Here is a 21,534-nt window from a genome sequence, read left to right as displayed (position 1 = left end):
ATCGGTTTTTTTTTAGTAGCTTGCAGTAAAGAGTATGTATTATGGTTGAAGAACTTTATTTCCTCATAATATAATAACTTTTTCGGATTTTAAAGCGGTTTATTAAGGTTTTTAAATGCTTGCCTTTCTAATACGTTACACCAACTATGGTCACGGTAGGACTCAAGGAAAAGTTGTGTCATTATAATGAGTGAAATTTGCGTAAACATTAGAAAACTATATTTCTCATAAAAAATTCAATTCACTCACATCACACACATTAAAATCTCTGAAGACAATAGATCTCTTCATCTATCTTTTATTATAATATCAATGTTTATTACATTATATTTACATATAAAAAACTTCTAGAATTCATTATTTTGATTAATGAATTTCAATAGTAATAGCTTCGAACGAGTGATTTCGACAATATCGCATACAACGAAGAAGACACAATAGAGACTGATCGAGTATATAAAAAATGTATCGAAATTCGTTGTTTTGACGTCAACTAAAATCCAATATGGCCACCGCATCAGTGTTGTTTTCAATAGTTTCATCTTATAGAATAACAAAAAATCTCTTACAACTTTTAAATTAAATTTATCGAACAGTAGGTAAAATGTTCAAGAAAATACAAGTTTGGAAATAAATCTATTAATTAAATTTGTTGAAGAAAGCAAGTTTATATTATCATTAAATGGCAACAGATTTCAGTAAGTTTAATGTCATTTCAAAATTAAATTTTTAACGAAATATACGAAATAAACTTCGTAACAAAATAACGTGTAGCTAAATTTGCAAGACACCTGTCGACAGAGTTCTATTACCCAACAGTTTAGATAAATTAAAATTAACGTAATTTAGATTTCTGTGCATAAAGAAAATCTTTATATTTTATCACGTCTGTCTGTAACATTAATAAATAAATATTCAAGTATATTTTGTAAATATATGATTCAGAATTGTTCTTAGTTTCAAAGATTCCAGAAGAGATTTGAAAAAAGAAATCAGAACATTCTTAATTTAGTATTGGGGACATAAATTAAGCTGCAACCGGACTGTTCGTATCACATTGTTGGGTTCAGATTACTTAACCGACTTCAAAAAAAAGGTGGAGGTTCTCAATTCGAGTGTATTTTTTATGCACCTCAGAACTTTTCATGATAGAACAGATGGTGAGAATTAATTCTTCACGCCTTTCCAATGCAGAGTTGATAGATAATACCTATTTAAAGTTTGATTACTTGCTTTAACCTACCGGACTAAGAAATACAAACAATCAATCTAGAAATAAATATCCATCTAGAAAGGGAAAACATAACAGTCCTGGGGTTTGAGTATACGGCAACCTAAAATGACACATCAATTTTGACAAGTGCTTAAAAATGCAAGCGACATGATGAAACTTTACGATTTGTTCAACAACGAAAACTTCCAAGTATCAAACACAACAAATTGCTGAACATGATTAACTAGCTCTTTCCGGCAGTTTCACACACGTTCATTTGTAAAAGAAGCCTTCCTCGGTACGAAAAAACAAACGAGCTCTCTGAAACAAAAATAATTTTCTAATTGGAAACAGGAGTTCTTGAGATTAGCGCGTGTAAACAAAAAACTTTTCTGCTCTATAATATTAGTATACTCCAAATAGGGAGATAAATAGTTATTCAAATAACTTCGAGAACCGAGCAGAAATTCTTTGATTTATGACCCGATAAACGTTGTCGGTAACTTACGCCGCTTATTAACGTCTGTTCAACTTTGGATTCTTTTTTTGAATACCAATATCATCATCACCGTCATTTTTAATCTGGACGCTCTTCAACGCTTCGATCTTTTCGGAATACTAATTTCTTCAGAACTCTTCGTCCGGTCTATTCATTAAATGCTTTCTTCATAGTTGTACCTGTGTTAAGCTTTTATGTTCCATCTTTATGAGTTGTAGCGTGATTTTTATAACCTGTAGGTCAATAAACAGACTATCCAATATAAATAGCACTTTACGAACTTTGATTTTTTGCCATTTTGTATTGAAATAAATTATTTCTCTCTAATATATATTTGTGTAAATAGAGCTAGATTAATCATTATTTTTTATATTTTTTTTATTGGATAATTATAGACTACTGCCGTCACAATTTTAAGATTAATATTTAAGTTTTAACGAACTTACATTTTATTTCTAAGACTAAAATAAATTAGTAATCATAGTTTATGGAAAAACAATTATTGTTTAGGAAATGTAACAAAATGTCGTTAGTGTTCGGGTGTAGTGGTGAGAGTGGATAGCTTTAACGTTGGCAATCGTATTTCTGCTCTGAGCAAATGTTATTTATAGAGAAACAACCTTTTGGGGTTTTAGAGCGGTTTATTAAGTTTTTTTAACGCCCAACGTTTGGGATACTTTACAGCAACCATGGTCACGAGAGGACTCTCAGGTGATAAAATCCGTAAAGGGTGTTTCATTATAAATCTATAATATAAAAATGAGTCGCTGAATGTGTTGCTAAGCGCAAAACTCGAGAACGGTTGGACCGATTTCGCTAATTCTTTTTTTAAAATGTTCCTTGAAGTACGAGGATGGTTCTTACGGAGAGAAAAATTCTAAAAAAAATTTTTTAAATTTCCTAAAAAAGTCTAAAAACAACACTTTTCTATACTCCCATTCAAAAGATTTGTGATAATACTTAAAATTCAATTTGAACTTTAATACCATACGATAAAGTTTGTGTTAGACGATACGAAGTTCGCCGGGTCAGCTAGTAACATATAATAATGAGTAAAATTCGCGTGAACATTTGAAAACAAATATTATTTTGTTAATTTGTATAAATTCTCATTTATATCTGTGTTAATATCCTTGTTGGTATTCCCACGATATGCCGTGTGGTGTCAGTCGAGTAGAATAGCACCACCCGCTTTCTTCCCGTGGGGGTCGTAAAAGGGTGAGGTGAGAGGGTGGCGCAGAGCTTAGGCAACTCTGCGTTTTCCTGAAGAGTGTTCTAGGCGTCACAGAGTCTGTCTGATACTGTCTAAATCGTCTGCAACAGACGGACTAAGGCCAATGATGATGATTCCCACGATGCGTACAAGAGTACGTAAAACAAATCTTCCCGAGTGACATTGACAAAAAAAAAACTTGATAACTAATGCTAAGGAAATTTCATTCATAATCAAAATCAATAATTGTGTTTGCTCACAAAAGAAAAAAAAAAGCGACTTCAATTACATCGACGAGTAATACAACGTAGATCGACGAAAAAATAGTCAAGTAACTGCGCGTTATCAAAGATTACTCAAAAAGTAGTTATCAGATCTCAATAAAATTTATATGTGACCACATGATAAACATCAGCTTTCGATTAAATTAAAAATTATCAAAATCGAAACACCCAGTAAAAAGTTATTGCGGATTTTCGAGAGTTTCCTTCGATTTCTCTGGGATCCCATCATCAGATTTCTTTGGTTTCCTTATCATGGTAACAAACTAGGGATATCTCATTTTCAACAAAAAAAGAATTATCAAAATCGGTACATCCAGTAGAAAGTTATGCGGCATAATTAATACAACGTAGATCAACGAAATAAGCGTCAAGTAAAAACGCATTATTCGAAATAATTCAAATAAATCGAATAATAAAATCGAATAAATTCAAATGGAACCAAATGACACACACTACCTTTCGATTAAAAGAAAATTTGTCAAAAGTTCTGAAGTAACATACATTAAAAAAAAATACAGTTGAATTGAGAACCTCCTCCTTTTTTGGAAGTCGGTTAAAAACAGCTTAGTCAAATGTCCATGAGCACTTTCGAATCGTTATTTTACAAATTAAAACTTTAAAAATAAATTATTATTTTTGTAAAAGTAAAGCTACAACCGATTCGGAATGTAGATTCTGCAGAGAAGAATCGGCAAGGAACCCCGCAGTTACTCTTTTGAAAAATTGTTATTTTTAACATACAAACTGTGTTTTAATACAAAATTAGTAACACGTTGCATAAAATACAGCGTCACTAAATCCACACATCTTTAACATCTATGTAATCCTGCACCGAATAATAAGCTTTATCTATTAATTTTTTTAAATAAAAACTTGAAATTTATGTTGATACAATTCCAAAATTGTTTGTGGGATTTTATTATACATGCGAATACCATAACCCAGAAAGGAGACGTTTACTTTGAGATTTCGATCCGTAGTGTAATATTTTGTAACTTGTACACCTATCCTGACGCTAGACCATTTCCTTTGCTCTAAGGTTGCCTGGAAGAGATCGCTTTTTAGCGATAAGGCCACCTTTTGCACCTAATGAATATATTGTTAATATTTTTCTTTCTTTGCTATGTATTATTTCTGTTTTTGGTGTACAATAAAGTGTATTACCATTATTATTATAGCCTATTGGAGTGAGAATCAACCATTTATCCTATACCCACCACAATCTTTGTCCAGCAGTGGAGAGTTATCAGATTATTTCAGTTGATTTCAGCTTTAATTATTGACAGATAATCAAGTGCATACAAGCTAAAATCTGATAGCAAAACATAATGATAGATAATGTAGGGATAGGAAATTGGATATCCTACAAAGAGATCCAATACAAGCTTATTTCCAGATATCTTCCAAACAAGGAAGTAAACTGCAATTAATGCTCAATAATATTAAAAAAATTAATTTTAAGAGCGTCAAACCGGATAAAATAAAATTAATAAGCTTTATAATATTATTGTAATGTACTAAATCAGAGTAGCATAAATCCAATAATTACTTATATTACGTTATAAGTACTTATTTCTTTTTTTTCTCTCCTCTTATCCTAACCCTAAGGTTGCCTGGAAGAAGTCACTATCGAGCGATAAGGCCGCCTTTTTTTTTCTTTACGATTCTGTATTAAATCACTCCATGTGGTGTACAATAAATAATAAATAAATAAAATATAAATAGATAGGTGTGGCGGCATCTATCTCGCGACATAAACACTAGAGAAAACTGACGAACTAGAGAAAAGTTATCAGAGCGATTGAATATATATACAAGAACCAGACAACAACCGTCGGGGCAGTAGTCCACCAGACACAACAACCGCCTGGTTGGAGGATCCTCCCTTTTCAATGATAGTTATGGTCCTTTTTCAATGATGGTCGTTACACCCTGATTCTCATATCCCTCAAATAGGTATCTATAATAATGGTATAACGCTGAAAATTTTGTTTTCTTATTTATTTAAGCGCGCTAATCTCAGGAACTGCTGGTTCGAATTGAAAAATTATTTTCCTGTTGGATAGCTCAATTACCTTGAAATACCATTTTTTTTCCTCAAATGAACGCGTGTGATCCGGGGAGCATAGCTAGTAATACATATTACATATCCATATTCTTATTTGTAACCTATTTCTTTTATTCAATTTAATTGAATATCCAAGGTCATAAATTTTTAATGGTTTTATATGTATAATAATAACTATTAAATTATTAACTAAATAAGTTAGACAAATTTATAAACAGCTTATCATACACTTACTTAAGCCCATCATTTGTCTTAAGCGAGCTTAGCTGTGTTGCCTTATTGAATGGAGTAAATGGCGCATTCATGTCGTTAGCGACGCATGATTAACCCTTTCTTGCTGAAATTACCGTCTTGGTGAATTTATAACATTCTGTCGAAACCGGAATTGTTGTTTTACAGGAATATTTTGGTTGAATTTTGTTTGGATATAGTTAAAATTTTAATAAGGAAACGTAATATTACTTATTAAAATACTGACAGTTTTACAAAGTAATGTAATCATTTGTAGTTATACCTATCGATAAAAGATTTATATACGTATAATTAATTTTACTGTATGTATTTTTTAATTATATGTTTTTTTAATTAGCGAAAAAAAAAAACGATGACCATTAAAATTTATGACCTTGATTCGTTTTAATTGCGCAGCCTTGTTCACACTTTTTCTAATTATAATTAACTAGCTGTACCCCGTAGTTTAACAAGCGTTAATTTGTAAAGAAAATGGTCTTACTCGATAAATGGGCTATCTAACATTGAAATAATTTTTCAAATCGCACCAGCAGTTCTTGAGATTAGCGTGTTTAAGTAAACAAATAAACTCTTCGGCTTTATGATATTAGTATAGATAAACGTTGTCTAGAACACATCACGAGAAATGATAAGGTCACATTTCATACAAATGTGTATGAAAATATACAAATTATATATTTGGTATTTATAATAAAGACTTATAGTCTATACTAATAATATAAAGAGGAAAATTTGATTGTTTGTTTGTATTGAATAAGCTCCGAAGCTACTGAACCGATTTTAAATATTGTTTCACTATTGAGAAGCTACACTATCTGCAAATGACATAGGCTTTATCATATTTAAAAAAAATTAGGGACATTTTTTGCAATTTTTGTTAAATACTCGTTCGAAGTCGGGGCGAGATGCTAGTAATAAATAAAGTGACAGACATTAATAAGATTTCATAAAGGATAATTTTCAATCGAATAATATTATTAAAACTTATAAAATAAGGTTAAAGACAAGGTTCCAAAGGTTGCCTAGAAGAAATTACTTAATACGATAAGGCCGCCTTATGTACTTTTCTTGTTTTTGTAATTTATTTAATTGTTTTTTCTGCTGTGCAATAAGAAAATACATTATTATTGTTTAAACAAATCGACAGTACTCACCTAAAAACAACACTAGTTTCCTGATCTTCTATCCGCGACACATCAGTCAATGACCACTTTAGCACCACACCAGTCCTGCCTTCCAACGGTCCACTTATTATCATAACAGGCAGAAACCTATACTTCGACTTCCTATACAAGGACCGTTCCACTCGCGGGTAACTACGGAATCTCGGCTTAAAGAAATACTCATCAAATTCACTATCACTCTTCGTCCTATAACTATAATCATCATTGTAAAACGTGGTCTTGATGTGCTTGGAGCGAACTGCCCTCGTGTGTTTGGGCACGAAGTAGGGGAGAGTCTCTTCGTCCCTGCACGGTCTTTCTGTGAAGCTGGTCGGTGTGAAATTGCCCCTGATGAAGTTTCCAACTATGGAGTAGAGTACGTAGTCTCGAAGTGACGGATCTTCAAATTGAAGGTGAACTGGAAAGAAAAATTAATATTATTTTTGGTCTATGTGTAAAATAAAGTGATGTGCATTGAGGTGGAACACAGTAGAAACACACGCTGTTCAAAATCAGGAGCAGTCCGTGACCCCGGACTGTGGAAGTATCTCGACCTTGCAGAACAACACAGCAAAATAATACTGATTTCAACCAGTACCAGGAACATAACTCCTGTGGTGAGTAAGGTGATCAGAGCTCTTCGGGGGATCGGGGATATCGTTGGTAATGCGCTTATGATGCTTTTGGTGTTGCAGGCGTGTATGGGTTACGGCAATCGCTTACCATCAGGTGAACCGTACGCTTGTTTGTTGACCTACTAGTATAAAAAAATAATGGTACATTATATTACTGATATATTTTTTCAGCATATAGTAAGCGAATAGAAAATTTAACGGAAATATTTGACAAATTGAGTTTGATGGAAAAAATATGCCAAAAACATTATCTAATTCGTTCCTTATTCTTTCCAAGTTTTATTCAGATTCATTCAGTAGTTTTGTTATGATTTGCGGCCAAAGCATAGACAGACAAAATTTAAGAAATTACAATAACTAGTTTCAGTAATGATATCCTTCCGAAAATTCATTGAATGTGTATTGTATGCCAAAAATTTATCATGACTGTGTGATTGCCGAAAACTGGGATGTCTGGCGCAAACTTGAGGAGGCCTGTGTCCGTATGGTATGGCAGTGGACTACGATAGGCTGAACTGACTGACCGACTGACAGACTGTATTCAGTACACAGATTTTGACTTGTAACAGTGTTATTATTAGTAAAGGTAATAATAATCTATATCCACGTTTCCAGTAATATTACGATAATTATAATCAGCTTGTTGAATGGGCAATATATCACTTGTTTAATACAAAGCCTTGAAGGCTTGTGAAGTAATGTGAACATTTATCATCTTAAACGAAGCTGTTGAGTAGGGAAGTGATGTTGATACAAGAGGTCTCGATTAATGGTAAGTGTTGGCTCTTAAGAAAAACACTAAGAATGCTTCAGATCAAGTACACTTGGGTTATGAAAATATTTCGTTAAGTACTTATAATCATTGATCTTTTGTGTTTTTTTATTTTAATCTAATGTATTAACTTTTATGCTAACGCCTCATCTTTAGCGACCATCATTCGTAGTTTACGTCAGACTTCTGTCAATAATTAATTTTTATGATCTTAAAAATTTTCAAGTTCACATTAGTAAATACAATAAAAATGGCGCATTTATTAAATAAGGGCAGAAGGACAAAAAAAAAATAAAATTAAAAAGTAATTTATTTTTTTAATTTTTTCACTGTTTAGCGCAAACATTTTTAAATATATATAACCAGGTCGGCAACTAAACGCATGACTGACCTGATGGTAAGCGCTTACCGTAGCTTATAGACGTCTGAAACATCGAAAACATCGCAAGCGCGTGGCCGAACTTATCCCTAATTTCCCCCTGGACCTTCTACCTTACTTACCAACAGAAACAAAACATTGCTTGAAAGGAGTATTATTTAGCTCTGATCCCTACTAATATTATAAATGTGAATGTAAGTTTATTTGTTACGCTTTCACGCGAAAACTACTCTATCTCTATCATGAAACTTTGTACACATATTTTTGGAGGTATTAGAAGTAACATAGGATACTTTTTATTAAAAAAATTCAATGCGAGTGAAGCCGCGGGTCGAAAAGCTCATCTATAAAATTGACGTAATACCCCAGTCGGGCTGCTCCAAATTTTGAACAGGAAATTTCCTACTGTGGTCTACATCAGTTAAACGAAATGAAAATTTGTTTTCATACGGTTAGAACTACCTACTAGGATTTTTTCCTTTACACAGAAGATGATAGCACACTTGGAGTAAAATTTTGTAATAAATATATCTCGAAGATGTAATCACAAAACAATTTATCTCCTAACAATATTTATTGATCACAATCGTCATTTAGGTCATTCTAATGTCCTTTATCTGTGTCACAAAACGAAGCATCTAGTGCCGGAAACGGGGTCGTACATGATAAAGGAAATGTAGGTTTCACTAAAAATGTCTGATAGAGAGATCAATTTCCGAACAGTTCAGAAACATGACAAAATATATAACAAGGCCTAGTTATCACAGCAATGGATTGCTGATTCGATGTCTACTCATAACGAATATCTGTGTTGGCTATATAGACGTTGATCGTGTTTTGGGCGTTATTGTGTTTATTATTGGTGTCACATTTAGGAGTTGTAACAGTTTCTTCTCTGCAAAATCTAAATTCCGAATTAATGGTAGCTTCACTTTTACCAATCATTTATATTTTTTTAATGTCGATTAGAAGGTGATTTAAAGCTTATTTGAATAAATATATTTTTGATTTTGATTTTAAGGAGTCTTAATCTTCGTTTTAGATTATCGGTATTTTTGCTACAAACTAATAATTATTATAAATATGAAATTTGGATAAATTTGTTACTGAATCATACCACAACGGATACAGGGACTCAAACAACTGAGGTAGGGCACAGCAGGAATAATTGAGGTAGGGCACGGCAGGAATTTCCTACTCAAAATATGGTGCAGCCTGACTAGGGTACCTCAACCTTACAGAAGATCACAGCTAAATAATACTGTTTTCAAGCAGTATTGTGTTCCTGTTGGTGAGTAAGGTGACCAGAGCTCCTGGGGGAGATTGGGCGATTGGGTCGGCAACGCGCTTACGATGCTTCTGGTGTTGCAGGCGTCTATAAGCTACGGTAATCTCTTACCACCAGATGAGCCGTACGCTGGTTTGCCGACCTAATTGTATTAAAAAAAAATAAAAAAAAAACAATTTAATACAAATGCGCTTGTAATCTGTAATAGGACAAATCGTTTTTTATAAGCAGGTTAAATTTACGGAGCTAGATTATCATACGAATAAAATCGCAGACAAAACTTAGTTCTTTAGAAACTTTAGAAACTATAACAAAAGAAAAACAAAAGTTCCTATTCTGTTTTTGCTTTATACTATTCCCATAATTCGTGAAATAATAATTAATCACCATCACCTTAATAACATTTTGTGATAAATAACATTTTATCCATTATCCTCTACGAAGCAAATTACATTAATTAATTTCTTTTGTTACTTTTTTCGATTAATCTATACATATAATAAAATGGTACGAAAGTCAAAACTGTACATTAAATATTTTTTTAAAATAATATTTGGGGTGTGATCTGCAATCGATACCGAAGCCAAAAATATAGTTTTTAGAATTTTTGTCTGTTTGTCTGTATGTATGTCCGGGATAAACTCAAAAAGTACTGCATGGATTTACTTCAAATTTGGCACGAATATTATTAAAAAGTTGGGTCAACATATAGGCTACATAATATCACGCTATCATCTACGGGGAACGAGCAGTGAACCTTTATTTCTTTAACGCATTCTGTAACAACGTGTAATCTAACGACGCATATTTGAATGTTTTTGTTATTATGTTAATAACCATACTATAAGCTAGCTTAACACTATACATAAAGACATTCTGTAATATATTTAGTATCAGCATTGCCCGTGCGAATCCGGGACGGGTCGCAAGTATCAAAATAAAAGTATATGGTAAAATAGCATATATTAGTGTATTATTATATACCTTCAGATACTGTTTTCTAGTAGTACCACCCAAACCTTCCCATTTATAAAATGGGAAGGTTTGAGTGTATGTTTGTTATTCTTTCACAAGTAATGTCCAAAATCTATTACAATCAATCGTAGAAAAGTACCTATTTAGGTGCAGATGCAGAACAACATGATAAGCTAATTTTAATCCCGAAATTACCACGACTTAGAGACAAAACCACGAAAATAAAATAACGGCTACTATTTAAATGTGTAATAAAAATGTGTTTAGAATAGAAAATAATTATATACATTACAATGAAGTACATTGTACAAATATGTACAATATGTAGTTGGTGTACAAGTATGTACATTGTTCAGCTTACGCAAGTAAAACGATTTGTTTATTGAACATAGAAAGCATTAATATTACTGTTTATTTATATAATATTGTAACATAAACATTTTATATAAATGTTAACAAAGTAAAATATTCATCATTACGTTAGATAAATGAACACTGCATTGTGTACGATTAATCACATCTAACTTTGAAACGTTTTTATTATACTTCAGATATATTGCCATCCATTATTCATTGCTAAGTACAAAATAAACCACGTCTCAGTTTAAATACGATAGAAAAAAGGTATCGGCCTAAGCGATGTGGAAACAAAAAACGAGCGGCCATTTTGTTCGGGTGACATTTCATTTCCCGCCAATGCGGTAATGTTGTCAGCTTATTTTACTGTTTCAACCATTGAAAAGTTTAGACAAGGGTCAGTTGGCACCATTAATCATTTAGTTATGGAATTGATATCTAGAAATGTGTAGAATTTTCAATCAATTTAATGGCTTCGAATATTTTTTGTATATATACGTTTTACATAGCAAACTTTCTGCTAAATATCGCACATTTACTTCGCAGTAAGCAAAAAAAGGTACTACTTTTCTACCATAAAAAAGTATTTTTTTATAAAAAAAATCACATAAAATAAGCGATAAACGTGGTAGTTTTGTCTTTCGGAACAACATAAAACTATTCTAATAAGATTAAAAGCACTCGAGAAAAGTAACATTTATTTCAACAAAAGTTTGAAAGTTAAGATAATAGCATCTTTTTCGTAATAAAAAGGTGGAAAAAGATTTGAAAAAAAGAAAACAATATTTTATCACAACTATTATTTTTAAGTGTATTTGTATGATAATGTTATATAATAGTGTACATCCTAGGTGGGTTTTTCGCGGAACAAAAGGATATAGACTTAGACCGGGCTATTTATACTAGATAACACAGATTATTTATTTGTTCAAAAACATCATTTTTTGTGATAGCAATCACATTAAATTGGTTTATATTACTACGTTATTTTTTAGTTATATAGTATGTGCAAAATGCGAGCACTTTTAACGTTGTTTTACTATCAAACTATATTGACAGCTTAGCGAATTTGAAAAACTAGCAATACCCGTGCGAATAATTCGCACTATATAAATAAATAAAATTACTGACCGTCAACCATGTTGACGTTGTTTTAAAATTAAAGCCGTCATACATATAATTTTTTATTATTATTGAAGAAATGGCTAATTAGCCATAAGTCCGCCCATTGTACTTCACTGTCTGTAACTATCTTTATGCTTTGTTTATAATATATTTGTGGTGTACAATAAAGTATAAAATAAATAAATAAGTAAATTTTAAAAATTAATTAATTAACAAAAACAAAAGGATTACTTAAATTTTAGTTGTGGATACCGATAGAGCAAACAATTACCTATAAAATGATACATAATTTATATGAAGTGATTGTGAGGTTTTTTCTAAAAAGGGCGGCAAACATCTTAATATATATGTATATGTAATAATATATATGATTCTGCACTTAGCTTGTTACTTTTTCAATAAAAAAGAGTGTGAATCAATTTTGCGGTCTTCTAACGTGACACTATTTAATACACTCAAAAGTCAGACTTAAAGTTGTCTACTTATTGTTAAGTGGTGACCTCTAGACGTTGCTAAAGTTAAAAGCGTCAAGCCTTGAATGGCAGTGAACTGCAGCAAGTAACGTTTAATTTTACTGTGAACTCATATCACGTTTCCATATTATTCTATTGTGTTTATAATTAAGGTCGTTGGCTGAAAATAATTATTTCGTGCAATATTTAGTTGATAAATAATTTGTGTAATTTGGAAATCATTATTTAGTTATTATTGTTAGAATAGATCTATAAAGTAAAACTAGATGGCGCTGCCCTATGTTTAAACATGCTAACGTTTAGTTTTGTAAATTACATATAGTTCAAGAATATTTTTAATAAAATGCTGTATTCCAGTCTGACGACGCTCTAAGCCGAGGTGCGATCTCGCGTCTTAGGGCGTGCGTTTTCCCTGAACCCTCCCAGAACGCTTTCCTTCTTCCTTCGCGGCCGGTGTCTATAGTACCCGGCCCCTCTCACCGATGACGCTGTAAAGGCCGATAAGGCCAACAGCACTCCACAATTGGAAAAAATAATAATAATAAATTGCTACGCGTTTTCCGGGTATATAGGTTCATTGCCCTGGCTCTATCAACTGAGAAACAAATCAATTATTAATTTATAATTTGAAATTCATTGCGAGAAGTGTTCATATATTAGAAATAGCTGACCCTTCAAACGTTGTTTTGCCATATATGTTATTAACACCCTTTATTCCCCGTCCCCCCTATAACTTAGGGGTATGAAAAATAGATATTGATCGATTCTCAGACCTACTTGATATGCACACAAAAGTACATAAAAATCGGTCCAGCCGTTTCGAAGGAGTATTTTCACTAACATTGTGACACGAGAATTTTGTATATAAGATTAGCGTACTCGACATACATTGTTGTGAGTAAAGAACCTTAGCTTAGCTGCAGCGCCAACTGAGCCCAATTGTGAATATAAACCACCAAATATAAATCCACTAAAATAAATACAAAAAAAAAAGCTTTAAAGCCAGAATTACGAACTATAAAATCTACTATAGCTATGATTATCTCAGGAAAAAAATTAGTATGCCGTAGAAAACTATAACTCAATAGTACTTGACGTTTAGACTATAGAAACATCTATATGGAAAAAATTACACAACGCTCATAATAACATGGAAAAATGAAGATCAATTTCCCATAGATCTCAAAGCTGCTCACAACTCCGTATGAGAATTTGGTGTGCATTTGTTCATATTTTCATGAGGTTTTTGTCATTTTTTTCCCGTAAGGTTACAGTGTCGCATTGGCGCAATGATCACAGCATTGGTTTGTGGCTGTTGCGCTGGCGGTTGCGGGTTCGCCCAGCAACATGAATAACATTGGTACTGGCCATGCAGATGTTTGCCGTTGTCTGATGGGTGTTTGTGCAGTCCTTGTGGGTCTCTCCTCCGTGACTTGGAGAGCACGTTAAGCTGTCGGTCTCGGTTGTTGACATAAACACCAGATAGCGATCGTTAGTATATATATCATCGTAGGGAACTCTCCACCAATCCGCAGTGGAGCAGCATGGAGGATTAAGCTCCAATCCTTTTCCTACAAGTAGAAACTAGCCTATCCCCAGCAGTGGGATGTTACAGGCTTCAAATCAAAAATTTCATATTTGATGCTTCTAATGTAATCTCATCATTACAGCCTATACAGTCCACTGCTGGACATAGGCCTCCACAAGTTTACGCCAAAAATAACGTGAACTCATGCGTTTTGCCCATAGTCACCACGCTGGACAGGCGGGTTGGTGACCGCAGTACTGGCTTTGTCACACCAAAGACGCTGCTGCTATATATATAATCTCATGAGCTATACATATATAACTTAAATGTATATATAACTTACTGTACGCTTCAACCTGCGTACTCTCCGAGACACGGTGTGGATACCAAAAGCACGGGCATTATAAGCCTGTGGACATAACTTTATATAAAAAGAAACAAGGATAACATCCAAACCTGACAGAACTATTTGTACGAAAACAAATATCAATCCCGAGCGGGGATCGAACCTGCAAATCGTCGGTATTTTAGACGACTACACGCACCAATACACCAGAGCGGTTGTCACTGGTTGCTTCTACTCATCTATGAAAAAATCAATTGTCATCAACTGCACATTGCAAATGAAAAGGTATTAAAGCATTTTAACGTATCCTTTATATACACACTGTATTTTTTATAACATGATAATACAAACATTAAAAAAATATATAAAAAAATGTTTCATTCAAATACCGATATCGATATTGCAACCTAACCCTAGATATCTAAAAAAACTGTCTCATTATTCATTTGACAGATTTCTATAAAATTTTATCTGTATTTCCTTTGACATATAAAATCAAGACCTCAATATAATCCGTTTTTATGTATTTTAATTCGAATTCTTTTTTTAAAAATCGCTTGCGAGGCGACATCGCTTTTTATTTATTCATTTGGTAGCCGAGTTTCAATGATGACGTCACGAGTGTCGGTGACCTAAAATCGATTTAGGCTAACTGGCTTCGAGTTATGCAATACGGGGATATTTAAGTTTGCTGTAATTATCTGATGACGGTTCTAAAATTTATTTTTACGACAGTGCGCAAAAAAATGTTTGTTTTATTTCTAAGCGACCTGAATAAAAAATGATGTGTGTGTAAAAATAAAGAACATCATTACTTTTTGCTGGTTATTTTTTTCTGTTGGTTTTTACTCATGTAACTATATCTAATCTCATCTATAATAATTTACTTATTAGAGGAATCCAGTGACTAACAATTAACAGCAACACTAAAAGTGTAAGTGTAGTAAAACACCAAAAATATAGCCGTAGAGGTTTTTTGTAACTCGAAAATCGAACGAATATATTTTAAGGTACAATAAATAATTCAATTCGTTAACCGCTTTGAGTCGATGAAAAATAATTGTCATTGAGGGTAGCAAAATTATGACTTTGATCCATATTTAAATATTATTGAAATGCTAGTTCTATTTTCAATATCATCCACATCAATACGTCAAAAAATGTATTTGTACAAATTAATCCGTTTTTGGTAATACTTCCTAGAAAACAACGTTGATTTAGCATTCAAAAACCACTTCATATTTTTTATATAATCGAGCTAAAATTTTTGATTACTTTTTGACAATACTCTAATTATGTCATCATATTTGGAATAAATCAACACCTCCACACTCAATGGCCTAGGATTAGTAGTAGTAGTTTTTTTAGTAGGATTTTTTACTTTGTCAGGGGTCCAAAAAATACATACAATACACTAGCACGATCGTCTAGAACACTACTATGGCAAATATCTGTATGGTCAATACAAATTTACGCCATGTGCGGAGATCGAAGCCATAAGCCACTATTGTTAACGTTGCGTAAATTAGTAAAACCACTAATGTACTCGTACATCAGTGTTTGTGACATACTGACATTCAGATGGACATTATATTAACATAATGATTCAATTGTCATAAAATGACATTGAAATAAAGTCAATACTAGAAAGTACATATAAACATTATTTTGAGTTCGATCGCCATACTAGCTTTTAGTTTTACTTCATTGTTATTTTGATTTCACGTTGTTTTAATCGTTGATTGCGTTGTGTCATTGACAATTTCAATTGAAGTTAAATCGACGCAGTTTCAATTAAAACAAAACGATAATTGTTTTGCTTTTATACTTTGTTTCTTTTTCATATAATATTGGTAAAATGTAAATGAATAAACTTAACAGTTCTTAGTAATATCACAGACACACACACACACACACACACAAACAAACACACACACACACACACACACACGCACACACACACACACACACGCACACACACACACACACACACACACACACACACACACGCACACACACACACACACACGCACATGTTACAAAATCAATATTTTCTTACATAAAAAAAAAAAACTATCGCCGGTTTATTCAGTCTTCATATTTATATGACGAGCAAAAAAAAATCTTTGTTTTTAATGTTCTTTATTATAATTGTTAAAACTTGTCATACAATTGAAAATCTCTTCTATCGTAATCACAGACAGTCGCACTACAGTTGTTAATGACGTGGATCAATTGTCAGTTGCGATTGATCGCGTCCGAATTGCTCATCAATTTATTATTTTTCCGACATACACCCATATGACGTCGAAGGAAATCATAAGTAAGGGAAAATTGTAAGCATTACGAACTTTTACATTCGCTGTGTAAAAATAGAAGATGTGTATTTGAAATGTCCATTATTTAATGAAAAGCGGTTGGCATTCAAAAGAATGACGGTCTGGCTCGAGCATAGTGAATAATTATAAGAGACGGAACAAACATTTTACTGAATAAGCGACTATAATTAATTATGGGGGTATATTTTCATGTACATTATTACGAATTTCAGTTGAATATGAAAAACACTGGAAAAAGCTTTTATGGGTATAGTAGTTTTCTTCTATCATAATGAGTAATAAGGTCGTAAAGAAATGAATTTTTTTTTTAATATGTCACTAGGTCGGCAAACAAGCGTACGGCTCACCTGATGATAAGCGATTGCCGTAGCTTATAGACACCTGCAACACCAGAAGCATCGCAAGCGCGTTGCCGACCCAATCCCCAATCCCCCCAGGAGCTCTGGTCACCTTACTCACCAACAGGAACACAATAGTGCTTGAAAACAGTTTTTTTTTTGCTGTGATCTTCTGTAAGGTCGAGGTACTACCCCAGTCGGGCTGCTCCATATTTTGAGCAGGAAATTCTTGCTGTGCCCTACCTCAGTTATACGAAAATTTCACAATGGAAGTTTTGTTATTTAAAAATGTTTCACCTAATGTCAGTCGCGTAATATTGATGAATAAAGTAATAGATAATGAACCCGCGATGGCCAAAGTTTCATCATTTTGTAAAGGCTGACAGTTTCTCAGTGCATACTGCCAACCCAATAGGCAGAAGCAATGGCCAAATTTGAAGTTTGACTCTTAGTGGCTTTTTGACAGATGCATGAAAAGTGCCAATAAATTTTTGTCATTACGTAAAGCGTGTTTTATCTATATAATATAAATATATAATACGTGAAGCAAAAACTTTGTACCCCTTTTTACGAAAATTGCGCGGACGGAGGAGTATGAAATTTCGCACTCTTATAGTTCATATAGAGGAGTGCAGAATGCTATTGTGTTTTTAAAATTATACGTAAAATATACGTCAAATTATTAATAAAAAAACGTTACACAACTACCATGTATTTGACACACACGCATATATACTCATTTTTTTTATTATTATAGAAGTGATGTCTTGGACAACGGAACTTTAATAATGTTCAAACTTATAATTTAAATTAATTTTGGCTGAATTTTCGACAACTGGGCGACCACTAGTTATTAATTATTTTTGCAGCGCATTTAGAGCAGGCTTTCAGGCCCTTGAACTATAAGTAAGTCGGTATAGACATATTTTCTGCTCATTAGATTATTGACACAGATTAAAAATGTATCAATTGATTGATTAATAGTAACCTGAGAATACAAATGGATTAGAAGAATAATATAAATGCCCAGTTTAAGGTGACATATTAAACGCTAAGATTTTTTTGCAGAAATATAGTATGATTAAAAGATTTTTGTAAAAGTAAATCGAAATAAACTTAAATTGATTCTTGTTCTAGACCTCTACTTTAGTATAAAACTTAAATTAAATGAACAGATACTTTTTAATTTTATTTGAGTTAAGCCTACAGTTCAAAGCGGGCGGGAAACATTATATAAGTTTATCAGTCACGTTCTCATTATTGATAAAGTTAATTCATCTTAATCTTAAATTTTACCGCCTTATTATTTTTCTAGAGAAATGATCTTAAAATAATATTTAGCGAAAACATGGAAGTTTGCAATATTTTATCGTTGATAGATGACCAAAAAACCAAAGTAATTAGTTCCATTGTCTCACTAAGGCTTGAAATATCGTCCTCGTTAATTAATCGTTATTTACAGCCTGATTAATGGCGACTTTATCTTCGAGGCCATCTTGGATTTCAGTAGGAGCAATATCCGGAACGTGATCTTCAAGCTTATCTTAAATTTTAATTCAGTGATTGTGACAATTTTAAGTTGTGCGTTATTTTGAGATACGCGTTTTCAGTAGGTTATTTAGTATATGGATAGCGTGCAGCAGGAATTGTCTTGACAAAAATATAAGAGCAACCAGACTGGGACAGTACTTCAATGTTACAGAAAGTCACAGCTCAATAATATTGCTCCCTAGTACAGTTGTGTTCATGTTGTGTGTAAGATACTCAGAGCTTCTGGGCATTGTCGAAAGAGATTCAGCAACGCGCTTGAGATGGATCTGATTTTATCTTATATAACTAGTTCGGCAAACAAGCGTGCGGCTTACCATTAGGTAGGCGATTACAGTAGCTTATAGGCGTCTGCAACACCAGATGTATCGCAAGCGCGTTGCTTCTTTGTTCCGACCCTGTCTCCAATTCCTCCTAAGATCTTCAAAACGGTAGGTCGGTTTTAAAATCGTCTATAATTTGGTTTTATTTATTATTTAATTTATTAATTCGGACCACTTTCATAATCAATTGGACCACCTACATATGTAGACGGGAATATATTGGTATTTGGACGTTTGGAAAAATAAGTTCGCGTTGTATTATCAACTTATTCCGAGATATGTACCTACTGGTTATAAATTTTTTCTTAAATCTTTTTCCTTTTTTTAAATTATAATATTGTTAGACTACACAATCAAGTTTAGCTCATTCGAGTTCTCTATCATCTCTAAGCCTATATTATTGTGAGGAATTGTCATTATTTCACAAAATAATTGTATTTGCTCGCAAATGAAAAAAAAACCTACTTCAATTACATCGACAAGTAATACAACGTGGATCGACGAAAAAATAGTCAAGTAACTACGCATTATCAAAGATTACTAAAAAATTAGTTATCAGATCTCGATAAAATTTAAATGTGACTACATGATAAACATCAGCTTTCGATTAAATTAAAAATTATCAAAATCGGTACAACCGTAAAAAGTTATGCGGATTTCGAGAGTTTTCCTCGATTTTTCTGGGATCCCATCATCAAATCCTGGTTTCCTTATCATGGTATCAAACTAGGGATATCTTCTTTCCAACAAAAAAAGAGTTATCAAAATCGGTACATCCAGTAAAAAGTTCTGAAGTCACATATATACAGTTGAATTGAGAACCTCCTCCTTTCTTGGAAGTCGGTTAATAAATAAGAATACTTTACGCAAGCCGTGATGACATTGATAGAAAAAAAAATCTGTATGTAACTTTTAATGAAAATTCCAGAACCCAGACTATTTTAATTTCGATGATGAATGAGGAAAAAGTAAGTCACTAAATACGTTATTGCTTTTGTTATTGTATATAATCCAATTAATCTTTTCAACTGCTAATCAGATAGATATAAAAGATATTGTGACTGTATTTATCTTGAAAATATCTTATGGGGGCTCAGTGGTGCTGTATTTAATGCAAGTCAGGACATTTTTTTAGAGTGCGAAGTTTTCTGCAAAATCTACACACTGAATCCGTAGTAGCTTCACGTTACATTAATTTAAATGTATCTTCAAATTCAATTGTCTAACATAACTATATTTTGCAAAATAACGATTTAAAAAAAGTGTTTTTTAAATATATTTCTGCAAATGAATTTTCGATTTTGATTTTTGAATCGTTGAAAAATGTTCAATCACTGTTTCGTTCTTATCTTTTTAAATCTTGCTTAAATTATGTTTATTAGTCGTCAAAATGAACCTGTGTATATACTCATAAGTAGGTGCTCAAATTCAAACTCATTACCTCACCTAAAATATGAAGGGTAAATGGACCTAACCTCCTTATCAATCGTGGTTATTAACCCCCTTACCGCTCTCGTGCACGACAACGCGCCATTCCCACAATTTCCGGGTTTTCGTGGATTAATTACAGTAGCTTTTTAAATATTTTAAGTAGAAGTTTTATATTATGTTAAATTGTTTAGTATATTTTAAAACTTTCTTAAGATGATACACATAGCTTTGAAATTTCGTGTAATCAACTCTATATGAAATGAAATTCTACTGTCATACACACATACATACTCACACACACAGACATCTGTAGAGATTAAAAAAAATATGTTAACATAATGGTAATTGGTTCAATTTCTATCGGTATAAAGTTAATGGAATGTTCTGACTATCTGATATATTTTCGATTCTTGAATTATTTTTTTTAAACACTATTTTTTTTATTTAGAACAAATACTTTTAAAATTTCCTAACCCGCCAAACTGCATGACAGTTTATCAGCGGAACTTTTAATATGAAAACAAAAAATTGTAACTACGCTATATGCAATGTATATGTTTTTTTAATTTAATGATACCGTAATATTAAGGAGGAGAAGGACATTAGAAGAGGATACTGATTGAAAAATAGGTGTTATTCTCAAGTTTAATAATATAAGCTAAACTTTCAACTACAGTCGATACTTGTGTAAATTACAAAGTATCATATTATGTTTAAGTTTTAGAGACACTTAATAAAAGTTATTACAATAAAAAGTACTCCTTTATTGTGACATTACGATGTTTATACCACATATACTATAGTTTTATAACACAAGTCATAAATGTGGAAGTCATGATAGCTACAATGTTATGCTCTGTTAAAAATATTATTCCTTATATAATAGCTGTAAAATAAGTAGATCACTTAACGTTGAGATATAAGGAAAACCTGGACGAAAAAGTTGAGGATATTGGCTTCCGGCTCTCTCAGGCAGTTACGATGT

At 32.5% G+C, this 21,534-nt stretch overlaps 1 protein-coding gene across 1 annotated transcript in view; it reads right to left on the bottom strand.

The window, feature by feature from the left end:
• The window catches only part of LOC123659436, a 212,892-nt gene that overhangs the window by 155,984 nt on the left and 35,374 nt on the right, over nt 1-21,534 (bottom strand). The window contains exon 4 of the mRNA XM_045594650.1: nt 6,684-7,110. Within this exon, the coding sequence (XP_045450606.1) occupies nt 6,684-7,110 (427 nt within the window). The remainder of the gene's footprint in view (nt 1-6,683; nt 7,111-21,534) is intronic.

This window comes from Melitaea cinxia, chromosome 14 (genome assembly GCF_905220565.1).
Source record: "Melitaea cinxia chromosome 14, ilMelCinx1.1, whole genome shotgun sequence".
NCBI classification, from domain to species: Eukaryota; Metazoa; Arthropoda; class Insecta; order Lepidoptera; family Nymphalidae; genus Melitaea; species Melitaea cinxia.
The sequence above is the reverse complement of the archived record's forward strand: the minus strand, read 5'-3'. Positions and strand labels throughout refer to the sequence as shown.